This window comes from Salmo salar, chromosome 04, assembly GCF_965601325.2.
Source record: "Salmo salar chromosome 04, fSalSal1, whole genome shotgun sequence".
In the NCBI taxonomy this organism is placed as follows: Eukaryota; Metazoa; Chordata; class Actinopteri; order Salmoniformes; family Salmonidae; genus Salmo; species Salmo salar.
The window spans coordinates 45,959,527-45,977,135 of NC_138294.1; the positions used below are offsets into that span (position 1 = coordinate 45,959,527).

At 41.7% G+C, this 17,609-nt stretch overlaps 1 protein-coding gene across 1 annotated transcript; it reads right to left on the minus strand.

The window, feature by feature from the left end:
• Positions 1-1,074: 1,074 nt before the first annotated feature.
• LOC106603050 (transgelin-3) lies at positions 1,075-5,707 on the minus strand. The gene is made up of 5 exons (XM_014196186.3): positions 5,511-5,707; positions 4,568-4,781; positions 4,136-4,310; positions 2,127-2,229; positions 1,075-1,865 (listed from the first exon to the last, which is right to left on the minus strand). The coding sequence occupies exons 2-5, from the start codon at positions 4,745-4,747 to the stop codon at positions 1,724-1,726; spliced, it is 600 nt and encodes a 199-aa protein (XP_014051661.1). The 5' UTR covers positions 4,748-4,781; positions 5,511-5,707; the 3' UTR covers positions 1,075-1,723.
• Positions 5,708-17,609: the final 11,902 nt, after the last annotated feature.

Genomic DNA, 17,609 nt, shown 5'->3' on the forward strand with positions numbered 1-17,609 from the left:
CAAATAAAATAAAAAGTGCAATTTGCAGCAATGTCCGGTTTCCTAAATAATCGGTGCAATTGACTGCACCCATGTTGCTATAAGGGCAACGAGTGAGAGTGAATTGGCTTTCATTAATCGAAAGCTTAATCATGGTACTGACTAATGTAGTGGCTCGGTGGCCTTTGTCAACCCATGACTCATTCATATGGAGAAACAGCAGTGTTGGGCGCAGACTTGAGGCTGGAGCTGTGCGTGATGGCTGGCTTCTAGCTACGGATGAGTAATGTAGAAATTCTAAATCAATTGCAATTTCTCTGCTGCAGTGCCTAACCCATTCACTAACCTTGCAGACGACAGTGGATATCCTCTCAAGCGGTGGCTGCTCACCCCTTTCGCCAACCCGCAGAGAGGAACTACAATGTCCTCCATTGCCAGGTACGCGCTGTTGTGGCGCGCACGATCGGGCTTCTGAAGGGCAGATGGCGCTGCCTGGGTTAGAGTCCCACTTTGTTGATGATGCTTATTGTGCATTACGGTTGAACCAAAATATTATATTTAACAAAGATTAAATGAAATGTAAACAATATGTATATGAAATTTAGTTCAATAATATATGTTGATGCTAATACTATGTGCAATATAACAATGGCGCACACATACCTTAATTGGGGAGGATGGACTCGTGGTAATGGCTGGAGCGGAATAAGTGGAATGGTATCAAACATGGCTTCTATGTGTTTGATGCCATTCCATCAGCTCCGTTCCAGCCATTATTATGAGCTGTCCTCCCCTCAGCAGCCTCCACCGCAATAGCCTAATATATTCAAAATACTTTTAGCAATTCATTTAAAAAAATGTTCATCACCCTAATAACTATGACACACCCCTCACTATTGTCATTGGTTGCACTAATTGCACTGTTTGTCTACATAACCTGGTTCAAGCATTCATGACATTACCCTGAAGGCACAAGGATGACAAAATATTGGTGCTTCACCCAATAATTTACTGGGAGCTTGTATATAGAGTGTGCAACTTTATTTGTATTTATAGCCTAGAGTGAACTCGTCATTAGGCAGCACCTCTACCAACTTTTTGCGCCAACTCATGCTTTTTATTAGACATTTCACACAGTACTCATACATCTGGATACATTAAGTAACATAAATTAAACAAGAAAACAAAACATATAATAGAAGTACTTCAACAAATATTTGACTTAACATTCAATACTGAACATGAACTTGGTGCATAAAGAAATCATGCAACGAATGTAGTTATAAAAAGGAAAATGTCTGTAGTGCATTGCATTCACATTCCACAGTGTAGTAAAGAATAAGACTAGTGGTGCTGTAAATTACCTGAATAAAGAATATTGTAACTTAATACTATCGTGACTATCATTACAATTACTTTTCAAAATAACATTTCTTCTTAGACAATGGCACAGTTGCTGTCATTTCACAATTGTGTTGACAGAAACCTTGAACACCTGTCTGATGCAAAAACAACATCCACTCTGACAGAAATGACACACCTGACCGTGTAACTGAGTGAAGAAGAGCCACTGTGAGCTCATACAAAGGCTTATTGAAGGACATCATCTGTTATGCCCTGTAATAGTGTTCTGAGATTTTCAGTATGAGGGCCCCTATAGCGAGATCATCAGGGAAACTTCACGCTGCCACTGAGCTAATGAGAGAGCAACTTTGGATTAATTTACAGGAGCCAAATGACATTTTTACATTATCTGGCGTGGCATGCCGTACCCCCTCATGCCAGACTGAGACGCCCCCGTGTTTCCGCCCATCTGCATGCCAATCAGACTGCGGCCTTGACGCAACTGCTCCTCAGAAAACTCCCGCCGGTTTCCCTGAGCTTTCCTAAAAGCACAGGAGACAAAACTGGTGAAATATCTGCTGTGATGGATGTTTGTACAGGAGAGATTAAAACTGATACAAGTCAGATAGGAAAGGTCTACACCTACAGTAATGATACGTAAGCAAACAGGTGGGAGGGGTCAAGTTATGCGACTCATTATAAATAGTTCATTTTGGAGTAGCATGTAATAAAGAAATGGACATAGAGTATCATTGCTGTTTTGTACAACTCATTACAAACACCTATCATGATTGGTTCCTCACCTATGAAACCAATCTGGTTCACCACGATATTGACCATCATCCTTTGTGAGCGCCATACTGCCAAGTGCCGACAAGGTCCCTTGCACGGCAGCCATATCCTTCCCTGTAGTTACACAAAATGCCAGACAGACATTTCAATACTATATTTGGCTTTAGTTGGTCAAATCAAAGTTTATTGGTCCATACACAGATTTGCAGATGTTATCGCAGGTACAGTGAAATGCTTGTGTTTGTAGCTCCAACAGTACAGTAATACCTAGCAATAAAAAAAACAATGCAGAGTTCCTCTGTCTAGTTTCTGTGTTCTTTTGCCCATCTTAATCTTTTATTTTTATTGGCCAGTCTGAGAGATGGATTATTCTTTGCAACTCTGCCTAGAAGGCCAACATCCAAGAGTCGCCTCTTCACTGTTGACGTTGAGATTGGTGTTTTGCGGGTACTATTTAATGAAGCTGCCAGTTGAGGACTTGTGAGGCATCTGTTTCTCAAACTAGACACTCTAATGTACTTGTCCTCTTGCTCAGTTGTGTACTGGGGCCTCCCACTCCTCTTTCTATTCTGGTTAGGGACAGTTTGCGCTGTTCTGTGAAGGGAGTAGTACACAGTGTTGTACCAGATCTTCAGTTTCTTGGCAATTGCTCGCATGGAATAGCCTTCATATCTCAGAACAAGAATAGACTGATGAGTTTCAGAAGAAAGTTCTTTGTTTATGGCCATTTTTAGCCTGTAATTGAACCCACAAATGCTGATGCTCCAGATACTCAACTAGTCTAAAGAAGGCCAGTTTTATTGCTTCTTAAATCAAAACAACAGTTTTCAGCTGTGCTAACATAATTGCAAAGGGTTTCATAATGATCAATTAGCCTTTTAAAATGATAAACTTAGATAAGCTAACACAACGTGCCATTGGAACACAGGAGTGATGGTTGCTGATAATGGGCGTCTGTACGCCTATGTAGATATTCCACTAAAAACCAGCCGTTTCCAGCTACAATAGTCATTTACAACATTAACAATGTCTACACTGTATTTCTGATCAATTTGATGTTATTTGAATGGACACATTTTTGTATTTTTTTTTCAAAAACAAGGACACCAAACGTTTGAACGCTAGTGTAAACATTATTAAAGTGACCAGTGTTCAATGGCTATGGACATAGGGCAGCAGTCTCTAAGGTGCAGGGTAGAGTACCGGGTGTTAGCCGGCTAGTAAGAGTGACTAAGGTTCAGGGCAGGTTACTGGATGGAGGCCGGCTAGTGGTGACTGTTTAACAGTCTGATGGCCTGGAGATAGAAGCTGTTTTCTCAGTCTTTCATCACAGCTTTGATGCACCTGTACTGTCTCCGCCTTCTAAATAGATGGTAGAGGGGTGAAAAGGCAGTGGGGAGGGTGGCTGAGGTCTTTAATGATCTTCATAGCCGACCTGTGTCACCGGGTGCTGTAGATGTCCTGGAGGGCAGGCAGTGTGCCCCCGGTAATGCGTTGGGCTGACTGCATCAGCAGCAGTCTCCCTCTGGAGAGCTCTGTGGTTGAGGACAGTGCAATTGCCGTACCAGGCGGTGATACAGGCCGACAGGATGCGCTCAATGATGCATCTGTAGAAGTATGTGAGGGTCTTAGGGGCCAAGACAAATGTATTGATTCTCCTGAGGTTGAAGAGGCGCTGTTGAGCTTTCTTCACCACGCTGTCTGTGTGAAGGGACCATTTTAGGTCGTCAGTGATGTGCACACTGAGGAACTTGAAGCTTTTGACCCCCTCCACTGTGGCTCTGTCGATGTGGATGGGGGCGTGCTCTCTCTGCAGTCTCCTGTAGTACATGTTGTTCCCTCATTGGTTATAAAAAAAAATTAATTGTAGAAAAGAAATGTATGATTTGACAAATGAATCCTTTCCAGGAAGGTATATTATATTGAAAGGCTATATTCACATACATGGCACATTCCTGAAGTTATCTATCATAAGGACTAACCAATTGCTGCATGTGAGTGTAAGGTGGAAGAGCTGTACCTTCCCATAGGTCCACGGTCTGGAAAAGGTCCCCGGTGATCACCCCATAAGCTTCAGCTGACTGCAGGAACTGTGAGATCTTCTCCATCTGCTTGAAGACCATCTTTGTCTCTGGGATCTTCTTTATGGGCTCTTGACCAGGGGGATAGAGGCTGTTAATGAGCCTACAAAGAATCTGCAACGAGAGATGAAATAATGGAATGACAGATTAGAACTGGCCTACACCCACCTAGCATTAGAGGTGGCAGTGGTTGGTGGCTTTGAGGACCAGGAGAAGAAACCCCGTAATAACAAAGGCTATCAAATATCGTCTATTATGATAATGGTGAATTAGAGTCTGAGATGATCTGTATATGTGTTTTAAGAGTTAGGTTTAGAATAATGAAGACATGCATAAGGTTACATCAACCAGAGTTTGTGTCAGAGACTCACTGTTCCATCCTTGAGCCAGCTCTGGAAGTTTAGTCTCCCGGACTCTGGTCGTTCTATGTCCCCCCCAACCTGCAAGATGATCCAGTCCACCAGTCTGGCCTCCAGGTCCAGAGTATACTTCTGGTCTATCTTCTCCTGAACCTCCCTACTCAGCCCGTAACTGGGTCCTCTGTTTGCCATGACTTCCAGAGTTCGAGCTCTTCCAAGAGAGTGACTGCAAGGAAAGGGTGCAATTTAACAAATATAACATCTCTCCAACCCTTCTGTAAAATTAGAAGCAAAATCACTTATTGTGGGTAAATTAATCCATAACTTTTGAACTGCAGTCTAGTAGTTTGAGGATGTGTGTCGCTGGAGACATGCACTATTTCACTGCTGTCTGTTAATTATTTGTATTAGTCTGCCCTGGGCTTTCATTTCTGATATCATATGTATATTTAGATACGGGCCTCTGACTTCAAGGATACGCAGTCATAAAGTTCAGCAATTTTTTTCATATATTCGGACACCTCTAGTTTCACATTGCAATCTTCATAATTTAATTTGATTTAACCGTGTGGATGATACTTCCCTCGAAAAATATCGAGGGAAATATGATCGAAATGTCAGATTGTCTACGTAGTCGTCCTGTGATGCGCGCGTTGTCACTCTCCACTGGATGGCATCCAGGGATTGATTTATGAAACACCATAATATACTTTCTTGCATAGGCGAAAGAAAAAGACAAATGGATCAAGACAAAAATAAGTCCCTTTCGGGCTATCGAGTTAGGGAAATAACGTAGGCTAAACGGCCTGGATTAACTCCCTCATGGAAAATACTGCTAGTGCAAGTGCATGCAATATGACATCATTTATTATAGCGTTCGCAATACATCTAGGCCCATTCGGAATGTCAGGTTCCCTCTCTGCACATTATTTTCCCCATTCAGTCGTTTACTTACGAATTTTCAATTTATGTGTGGTCTGCTTCGTTCCGTTCCTGGTCGTTAGTCCCACTCTGGAGTCACATGTTGTTAAAACTGGACATCTTGAGGAGTGCAGTACCAACCTCAACATCCGTACTCAGCATCCGTTCTCGGACTCCCTAAAGCTTTCAGTGTCACGAGAGTCAATTGATGCCGCTGCGCCTTTGCGCCTCTGATACGGGCTGTAGCCTGCTATAGGGATGAATTCATGGCCAAAGGGGAGAAACGTCAATATCCAGTCGTAATGTCCAGGAATGGTTACGATAGGTCTTTACCCTTCAAATAGTTTACTGGGAGTTCATTCCAATTATTTCGTTAATATAATGTAGCATTACATGATTTGTAGATAGTCAAATGAATGGGTAAAGAAGGGCCTATGGTTGATATTTGTGATGTCTGCTTTCTCTATATTCATCAATAAATTGATTAGTTGTTTTATTCGCAAGGCATTTGAATCAAGGCATACAGTGCCTTCAGAAAGTATTGACATCCCTAGACTTTTTCCACATGATTTTGTGTTACAGCCTTAATTTTAAATGGTTATTAATAACACTTTGGGTGGTATATCAATATACCCGGTCAGTACAAAGATAATGCGTCCTTCCTAACTCAGTTGCCGGAGAGGAAGGAAAGCGCTCAGGGATTTCACTATGAGGACAATGGTGACTTTAAAATAGTTAGAGCTTAATGGCTAGGATAGGAGAAAACTGAGGATAGATCAATAACAATACTAACCTACATTTACATTTTAGTAATTTAGCAGACACTCTTATCCAGAGCAACTTACAGTAGTGAATGCATATATTTCATTAAAAAATATCTTTATGTACTGGTTCTCCCGTGGGAATTGAACCCTCAACCCTGGCGTTGCAAACACCATGCTCTACCAACTAAGCCACACAGGACCAACCTAAATGACAAAGTGAAAAGGAAGCCTGTACAGAATAAAAATATTCCAAAACATGCATCCTATTTGCAATAAGGCACTAAAGTAAAACTGCAAAAAATGTGGTAAAGAAATTATCTTTATGTCCTGAATGCAAAGCATTATGTTTGGTGCAAATTCAACATAAGACATCACTACCACACCTCATATTTTCAAGCATGGCAGTGGCGGCATCATGTAATGGGTATGCTTGTCATCGGCAAGGACTAGGGAGCTTTTCAGGATAAAAAGAAACTGTATAGAGCTAAACACAGGCAAAATCCTAGAAAAAAACCTGGTTCAGTCTGCTTTCCAGACAGACACTGGGAGACTAATTCACCTTTCAGCAGGACAATAACCTAAAACAAGACCAAATATACGCTGTCGTTGCTTACCAAGATGACATTGAATGTTCCCGAGTGGCCTGGTTACAGTTTTCACTTAAATCTGCTTGGAAATCTATGGCAGGACTTGGAAATGGCTGTCTAGCAATAACCAACCACCAACTTGACAGAGTTTGAATATTTTCTTTAAGAATGTGGAAATATTGTACAATCCAGGTGTGCAAAGCTCTTCGAGACTTAGCCAGAAAGACTCACAGGTGTATTCATTGCCAAAGGTGATTCTAACATGCATTGACATGTTAGAATACTTACATAATCTAGTTTGTTTATTTTGTTTTTACAAATGTTAGAATTTTTCTTCCACTTTGACAGAGTATTTTGTGTCGATCATTGACAAATATTTTTTTACAATTACATAAATGTTAATCCCACCTTGTACCACAAAACGTGGAAAAAGTCCAGGGGCGTGAAGACTTCCTGAAGGCACTGCATGTCTAGCAAGTAGACTTACACCTCAACCCTGTTTATTATTCGTATACAATAGTTTATATTCTTACATGCATTTCACAAAGTTACAGAAGCCCATGTTATATGAAACATGTCCATGCAAAAACCAATCATGCACGTGCAAAAATGTAATATGCATTTTCCTTTTTTAAATGTTTATTTGGACAGAATAAGGATAATACATAGTGCAATCACACTCTCACATCAAGGACAGCACTGTAGAGAAAGCACATTTAGCTAAGTGATTGTAGTCATCCACCCCCACTGATAATTTTTATCCATTTCTATCCATGATACTGTGGCTATTGAGCATCTCCACAGTTCCTCTACTGACCATCTGTCACCGTCTGCTTGTCAAGGTGAGAACAAGCGTTCCGCAGTATCTCCATATAGAGCCTGTTGTTTTCACTGGAAATACATGCAATCAGACTATTTAAAAACACGTCAATAGCAGAGTTACACATTACCGGTATGTAAGCTGTGCTCTTTGTTAAATGCTTTTAGTGTCATTGCTGCTATCTATGGTAACAGTTGTCTTAATAGACTCACATAGCCACAGAGTGGTTGAACATCAGGTGTCCCATATCCATGTAATACTGAGCATCTGTTCGGAGAGCTGTCCAGTACTCATTGGCCTTGGGTAGAGAGTAATACTATCATGTGCATGCAAACAAACGCATACATTTACACAGGTAGAACGCCTGGACTTGTCAAAAGCAATACAAAATCCTAAATCCATACATAAAATACACCAATAGATGTGGCACCTTTCTTCAATAGTGTAACCCCACTGGTTATGATCCCAGTATCCCGATTGTCTCTTCACATTCTTTTTATACACATTTTAGTCATTTAGCAGACGCTCTTATCCAGAGCAATGCATACATTTCATGTACTTTACATACATATATTTTTTTGTACTGGCCCCCCGTGGGAATCGAACCCACAACCCTGGCATAGCAAACACCATGCTCTACCAACTGAGCCACAGGGAAGCTGTGTCTGATGAATCGCTTTGCTTCCTCTTCCTTCATGAACGGAGCAGCGAAAATGCCTGCTCAAAATATTAGTTTTGCACTTTTCTGTTCAAAACTGTATTTAATTTATTAAATACAGTATCCTTGAGATTGCTGCAGACCAGCCATTTGTTTCTGACCTGATTAAATAAGATATAAGATAAGATAAATACAGTTGTGTAAACCACTAAAACAAAATGGGTTTTGTTGCAGGTGACACAGCAACTCTCATTAGTATTGAGTCCACTTTTTCACCTGTAACTGCATGGATCACTTACCATCTCGTTCTGTTAGGTGACCTAAACTGGGTTAACACCCTGGCAGTCCTACAATCTAAGATAGATGCCCTCAATCTCACACAAATGATCAATGAACCCACCAGGTACAACCTTAAATCCGTAAACATGGGCACCCTCATAGATATTATGATATTTTCCTGACCAACTTGCCCTCGAAATACACCTCTGCTGTTTTCAATCAGGATCTCAGCGATCACTGCCTCATTGCCTGCATCTGCTATGGGTCCGCGGTCAAACGACCACACCTCATCACTGTCAAACGCTCCCTAAAACACTTCTGCGAGCAGGCCTTTTTAATCGACCAGGCCTGGGTATCCTGGAAGGATGTTGACCTCATCCCGTCAGTAGAGGATGCCTGGTCATTCTTTAAAAGTAATTTCCTCACCATCTTAAATAAGCCATGGCATTTTTTTGCCTTTACCTCCCTTATCTCACATCATTTGCTCACATTGTATATAGTCTTATTTTTTATTTATTTATTTATTTAATTTTTGTAAAAAAAAATTCTACTGCATCATTGATTGTATGTTGTTTTACTCCATGTGTAACTCTGTGTTTTTGTATGTTGTCGAACTGCTTTGCTTTATCTTGGCCAGGTCGCAATTGTAAATGAGAACTTGTTCTCAACTTGCCTACCTGGTTAAATAAAGGTGAAATAAATAAAAAATAAATAAAAAGCATGCCCCTTTCAAAAATGTACTACTAAGAACAGATATAGCCCTTGGTTCACCCCAGACCTGACTGCCCTTGACCAGCACAAAAACATCCTGTGGCAGACTGCACTAGCATCGAATAGTCCCCGTGATATGCAACTTTTCAGGGAAGTCAGGAACCAATACACTCAGTCAGTTAGGAAAGCAAAGGCCAGCTTTTTCAAACAGAAATTTGCATCCTGTAGCTCTAACTCCAAAACGTTTTGGGACACTGTAAAGTCCATGGAGAATAAGAGCACCTCCTCCCAGCTGCCCACTGTACTGAGGCTAGGAAACACTGTTACCACCGATAAATCCACGATAATCAAGAATTTCATTAAGCATTTCTCTACGGCTGGCCATGCTTTCCTCCTGGCTACCCCTACCCCGGCCAACTGCTCTGCATCCCCTGCCAGCTACTTGCCCTGCAGCTACTTGCCAAAGCCTCCCCAGCTTCTCCTTCACCCAAATCCAGATAGCAGTTGTTCTGAAAGAGCTGCAAAACCTGGACCCGTACAAATCAGCTGGGCTAGACAATCTGGACCCTCTCTTTCTAAAATTATCTGCCGCCATTGTTGCAACCCCTATTACCAGTCTATTCAACCTCTTTAGTATCGTCCGAGATTCCTAAAGATTGGAAAGCTGCCGCAGCATCCCCCTCCTCAAAGGGGGTGACACTCTAGACCCAAACTGTTATAGACCTATATCCACCCTGCCCTGCCTTTCTAAAGTCTTCGAAAGCCAAGTTAACAAACAGATCACTGACCATTTCGAATCCCACCGTACCTTCTCCGCTGTTCAATCCGGTTTCCGAGCTGGTCATGGGTGCACCTCCGCCATGCTCAAGGTACTAAACGATATCATAACCACCATCGATAAAAGACAGTACTGTGCAGCCATCTTCAACCTGGCCAAGGCTTTCGACTCTGTCAATCACAGTATTCTTATCGGCAGACTCAACAGCCTTGGTTTCTCAAATGACTGCCTTGACTGGTTCACCAACTACTTCTCAGATAGAGTTCAGTGTGTCAAATCGGAGGGCCTGTTCTCCGGACCTCAGGCAGTCTCTATGGGGGTACCACAGGGTTCAATTCTCGCGCAGACTCTTTTCTCTGTATATATCAACGATGTCGCTCTTGCTGCGGGTGATTCCTTTGATCCACCTCTACGCAGACGACACCATTCTGTATACATCTGGCCCTTCTTTGGACACTGTTAACAAACCTCCAAACGAGCTTCAATGCCATACAACACTCCTTCCGTGGCCTCCAACTGCTCTTAAACGCTAGTAAAACTAAATGCATGCTCTTCAACCGATCGCTGCCCGCACCCGCATGCCCAACGAGCATCACTACTCTGGATGGTTCTGACTTAGAATATGTGGACAACTACAAATACCTAGGTGTCTGGCTAGACTGTAAACTCTCCTTCCAGACTCACATTAAACATCTCCAATCCAAAATTAAATCTAGAATCGGGTTCCTATTTCACAACAAAGCCTCCTTCACTCACGCTGCCAAACATACCCTCGTAAAACTGACTATCCTACCGGCTCTCGACTTCGGCAATGTCATTTACAAAATAGCCTCCAACACCCTACTCAGCAAACTGGATGCAGTCTATCACAGTGCCATCCATTTTGTCACCAAAGCCCCATATACCACCCACCACTGTGACTTGTATGCTCTCGTCAGCTGGCCCTCGCTACATATTCGTCGCCAGACCCACTGGTTCCAGGTCATCTATAAGTCTCTGCTAGGTAAAGCTCCGCCTTATCTCAGCTCACTGGTCACCATAGCGACACCCAGCTGTAGTACGCGCTCCAGCAGGTATATCTCACTGGTCATCCCCAAAGCCAATACCCCCTTTGGTCGCCTTTCCTTCCAGTTCTCTGCTGCCAATGACTGGAACGAATTGCAAAAATCTCTGAAGTTGGAGACATATCTCCCTAACTAACTTTAAGCATCAGCTATCTGTGCAGCTTACCGATCGCTGCAGCTGTACACAGCCCATCTGTAAATAGCGCATCCTACTACTTACCTCAACCCCATATTGTTTTATTTACTTTTTTGCACACCAGTATTTCCAGTATTTCTACTTGCACATCTATCACTCCAGCGTTAACTTGCTAAATTGTAATTACTTCACTACTATGGCCTATTTATTGCCTTACCTTCTTACGCCATTTGCACACACTGTATATAGACTTTCCTATTGTGTTATTGACTGTACGTTTGTTTATTCCATGTGTAACTCTGTGTTGTTGTTTGTGTCATAATGCTTTGCTTTATCTTGGCCAGGTCGCAGTTGTGAATGAGATCTTGTTCTCAACTGTCCTACCTGGTTAAATAAAGGTGAAATAAAAAAATAAATAAAAATAAAATCAATGCCTTTATTAATAACCCAAAGGCCCTAATTTTTAAGCTAAAAATGCTAAATAATTGTTACAAAAAGTCTATACTTAAAAATGGCCCATCATTTAATAAATATAAAACCAATTTACATTTGTCTGAACTTTGATCTTATGTAACAAAATTATCTCCATGAAGCCAAAATATGCCTCTGTTGCCCAACAAACCTTGCTAATCATTGAGTGGTACAATATACCACTGCAGAACAACCAAAATATATAAACTAACAGTAACACTTGATGTCTGAATATGCAACATCTAACAGCTTTCAACCATCACTTCCAGTACCTAATGTTTAAAAAAATATTATATATATATATACTTCTGACTTCAACTGTGTATGTGTAATACATATATATATATATATATATATATATATATATATATATATATATATATATATATATATATATATATATATATATATATATATATATATATGTATTACACATACACAGTTGAAGTCAGAAGTTTAAATACACTTAGAACTCGTTTTTCAACCACTCCACAAATTTCTTGTTAACAAACTATAGTTTTGGCAAGTCGGTTAGGGCATCTACTAGTAATTTTTCCAACAATTATTTACAGACAGATTATTTCACTTGTAACTCATTGTATCACAATTCCAGTGGTTCAGAAGTTTACATACACAAAGTTGACTGTGCCTTTAAACAGCGTGGGAAATTTCAGAAAATTATGTCATGGCTTTAGAAGCTTCTGATAGGCTAATTGACATCATTTGATTCAATTGGACGATTTATTACAAGGCCTACCTTCAAACTCCTTGCCTCTTTGCTTGATATCATGGGAAAATCTAAATAAATCAGCCAAGACCTCAGAAAACAAATTGTAGACCTCCACAAGTCTGGTTCAACCTTGCGTGTAATTTCCAAATGCCTGAAGGTACCACGTTCATCTGCACAAACAATAGCGCGCAAGTATAAACATCATGGACCACGCAGCCGTCATACCGCTCAGGAAGGAGACGCATTCGCTCTCCTAGAGATGAACGTACTTTGGTGCGAAAAGTGCAAATCAATCTCAAAACAACAGCAAAGGACCTTGTGAAGATGCTGGAGGAAACGGGTAAAAAAGTATATATCCACAGTAAAACGAGTCCTATATCGACATAACCTGAAAGGCCGCTCAGCAAGGAAGAAGCCACTGCTCCAAAACTGCCATAAAAAAAGCCAAACTACGGTTTGCAACTGCACATGGGGACAAAGATTGTACTTTTTGGAGAAATGTCCTCTGGTCTGATGAAACAAAAACAGAACTGTTTGGCCATAATGACCATCGTTATGTTTGGAGGAAAAAGGGGGAGGCTTGCAAGCCGAAGAACACCATCCCAACTGTGAAGCACGAGGGTGGCAGCATCATGTTGTGGGGGTGCTTCGCTGTAGGAGGGACTGGTGCACTTCACAAAATAGATGGCATCATGAGGTAGGAAAATTATGTGGATATATTGAAGCAACATCTCAAGACATCAGTCAGGAAGTTAAAGCTTGGTCGCAAATGGGTCTTGCAAATAGACAATGACCCCAAGCATACTTCCAAAGTTGGGTCAAAATGGCTTAAGGACAACAAAGTTAAGGTATTGGAGTGGCCATCACAAAGCCCTGAACTCAATCCTAGAGAAAATTTGTAGGCGGAACTGAAAAAGCGTGTGCGAGCAAAGAGGCCTACAAACCTGAGTCAGTTACACCAGCTCTGTCAGGAGAAATGGGCCAAAATTCACCCCTTATTGTGGGAAGCTTGTGGAAGGCTACCCAAAACATTTGACCCAAGTTAAACAATTTAAAGGCAATGCTACCAAATACTAATTGAGTGTATGCAAATTTCTGACCCACTGGGAATGTGATGAAAGAAATAAAAGCTGAAAAAATCATTCTCTCTACTATTATTCTGACATTTCACATTCATTAAATAAAGTGGTGATCCTAACTGACCTAAGACAGAGAATTTTACTAGGTTTAAATGTATTTGGCTAAGGTGTATGTAAACTTCTGACTCCAACTATATATATATATATATACATATATATATATATATATATATATATATATATATATATATATATATATACTGCTCAAAAAAATAAAGGGAACACTTAAACAACACAATGTAACTCCAAGTCAATCACACTTCTGTGAAATCAAACTGTCCACTTAGGAAGCAACACTGATTGACAATACATTTCACATGCTGTTGTGCAAATGGAATAGACAACAGGTGGAAATTATAGGCAATAAGCAAGACACCCCCAATAAAGGAGTGGTTCTGCAGGTGGAGACCTCAGACCACTTCTCAGTTCCTATGCTTCCTGGCTGATGTTTTGGTCACTTTTGAATGCTGGCGGTGCTTTCACTCTAGTGGTAGCATGAGACGGAGTCTACAACCCACACAAGTGGCTCAGGTAGTGCAGCTCATCCAGGATGGCACATCAATGCGAGCTGTGGCAAGAAGGTTTGCTGTGTCTGTCAGCGTAGTGTCCAGAGCATGGAGGCGCTACCAGGAGACAGGCCAGCACATCAGGAGATGTGGAGGAGGCCGTAGGAGGGCAACAACCCAGCAGCAGGACCGCTACCTCCGCCTTTGTGCAAGGAGGAGCAGGAGGAGCACTGCCAGAGCCCTGCAAAATGACCTCCAGCAGGCCACAAATGTGCATCTGTCTGCTCAAACGGTCAGAAACAGACTCCATAAGGGTCGTATGAGGGCCCGACGTCCACAGGTGGGGGTTGTGCTTACAGCCCAACACCGTGCAGGACGTTTGGCATTTGCCAGAGAACACCAAGATTGGCAAATTCGCCACTGGTGCCCTGTGCTCTTCACAGATGAAAGCAGGTTCACACTGAGCACGTGACAGACATGACAGAGTCTGGAGACGCCGTGGAGAACGCTCTGCTGCCTGCAACATCCTCCAGCATGACCGGTTTGGTGGTGGGTCAGTCATGGTGTGGGGTGGCATTTCTTTGGGGGGCCGCACAGCCCTCCATGTGCTCGCCAGAGGTAGCCTGACTGCCATTAGGTACCGAGATGAGATCCTCAGACCCCTTGTGAGACCATATGCTGGTGCGGTTGGCCCTGGGTTCCTCCTAATGCAAGACAATGCTAGACCTCATGTGGCTGGAGTGTGTCAGCAGTTCCTGCAAGAGGAAGGCATTGATGCTATGGACTGGCCCGTCCGTTCCCCAGACCTGAATCCAATTGAGCACATCTGGGACATCATGTCTCGCTCCATCCACCAACGCCACGTTGCACCACAGACTGTCCAGGAGTTGGCGGATGCTTTAGTCCAGGTCTGGGAGGAGATCCCTCAGGAGACCATCCGCCACCTCATCAGGAGCATGCCCAGGCGTTTTAGGGAGGTCATACAGGCACGTGGAGGCCACACACACTACTGAGCCTCATTTTGACTTGTTTTAAGGACATTACATCAAAGTTGGATCAGCCTGTAGTGTGGTTTTCCACTTTAATTTTGAGTGTGACTCCAAATCCAGACCTCCATGGGTTGATAAATTGGATTTCCATTGATTATTTTTGTGTGATTTTGTTGTCAGCACATTCAACTATGTAAAGAAAAAAGTATTTAATAAGATTATTTCATTCAGATCTAGGATGTGTTGTTTAAGTGTTCCCTTTATTTTTTTTGAGCAGTGTATAATCTGTTAAAGATCTATAAGGGAGTTCTGGTAACAGTAGCAGAAATAAGTGAGATTTACCTGAAGCTGTTGCTCTGTGGCATGAGTGAGAGGCTCTGGTCTCCAGAATCTCACAAACAGATGTCAAGGGGACAGGACTTTCTTTCACAGGGCTTGCAGAAATCCCTAAGGAATGAATACCATTAAGCTTGCAAGGTACTGTAGCAACCTGTTTCTGTGCTAGAGCTCAGATAGAATTAGGCCTTTCACAGAAACTTGTCTGGCTGGGCTGGTGCTCGCCATCTCTTAAAAACAAGTCTAGCACTGAAGCTCACATAGTAGAGACCCTGTACAGACACTTTGATTCTACCTAATGTAAACTAATTGCTTTTTTTACTGTAAAAGGACAAGCCTTTCAGTCTTGAAAGCAAGTACACAAGTATACAAAACATTAATGACAGACTGAACAAGTGAAAGCTATGTTCCCTGATTGATGTCACTTGTTAAATCCACTTCAAATCAGTGTACTGTAGATGAAGGGGGAGACACGTTAAAGGAGGATTTTTAAGCCTTGAGATAATTGAGACATGGATTCTGTACCGTGCCTTTGGAAAGTATTCAAACCCCTTGACTTTTTCCAGATTTTGTTAAGTTTACAGCCTTATTCTAAAACTGATTCGTTTTTTTCCCCTTTTCATTCTACACAAAATACCTCATAATGACAAAGCAAAAACTGTTTAGAAATGTTTGCTAATATAAAATAAACTGAAATCACATTTACATACAGTACCAGTCAAAAGTTGACACCTACTCGTTCAAGGGTTTTTCTTTATTTGTACTATTTTCTACATTGTAGAATAATACTGAAGACATCAACACATGGAATCATGTAGTAACCAAATGTGTTAAAAAAAACGAAATATATTTTAGATTTTTCAAAGTAGCCACCCTTTGCCTTGATGACAGCTTTGCACACTCTTGGCATTCTCTCAACCAGCTCCACCTGGAATGCTTTTCCTTTCAAAGTCTTGAAGGAGTTCCCACATATGCTGGTAGCTATGCTGTTTAAGTGTGCCTTGAATTCTAAAGAAATCACAGTTTCACCAGCAAAGCACCCCCACTCCTCCATGCTTCACGGTGGGAACCACACATTCGGAGATCATCCATTCACCTACTCTGCATCTCACAAAGACACGGCGGTTGGAACCAAAAATATTACATTTGGACTCATCAGACCAAAGGACAGATTTCCACCGGTCTAATGTACATTGCTCGTGTTTCTTGGTGTCCTTTAGTAGTGGTTTTCTTTGCAGCAATTCGACCATGAAAGCCTGATTCACGCAGTGTCCTCTGAACAGTTGATGTTGAGATGTGTCTGTTACTTGAACTCTATGAAGCATTTATTTGGGCTGCAATTTCTGAGGCTGGTAACTCTAATGAACGTATCCTCTGCAGCAGAAGTAACTCTGGGTCTTCCTTTCCTGTGGCGATCCTCATGAGAGCCAGTTTCATCATAGCACTTGAAGAAACTTTCAAAGTTCTTGACATTTTCCGGATTGACTGACCATGTCTAAACAGTAATGATGGACTGTCGTTTCTCTTTGCTTATTTGAGCTGTTCTTGCCATATGGACTTGGTATTTTACCAAATAGGGCTATCTTCTGTATACCACCCCTACCTTGTCAAAACACAACTGATTGGCTCAAACGCATTGAGGAAAGAAATTCCACAAATGAACTTTTAACAAGGCACACCTGGTAATTGAAATGCATTCCAGGTGACTACTGGTTGAGAAAATGCCAAGGTTGTGCAAAGCTGTCAGAGGCAAAGGGTGGCTACTTTGAAGAATCTCAAACATAAAATATATTCTGAATTAACACTTTTTTGGTTACTACATGATTCCATGTGTGTTATAGTTAATGTCTTCACTATTATTCTACAATGTAGAAAATAGTAAACAAAAAAAAACTGGAATGAGTAGGTTTGTCCAAACTTGACTGGTACTGTAAGTATTCAGACCCTTTACTCAGTACTTTGTGTAAGCACCTTTGGCAGCGAGTACAGCCTTGAATCTTCTTGGGTAAGTTTAGCACACCTGTATTTGGGGAGTTTCTCCCATTCTTCTCTGCAGATCCTCTCAAATTCTGTCAGGTTGGATGGGGAGCGTTGCTGCACAGCCATTTTCAGGTCTCTCCAGAGATGTTCGATCGGGTTCAGGGAGACATTCAGAGACATGTCCC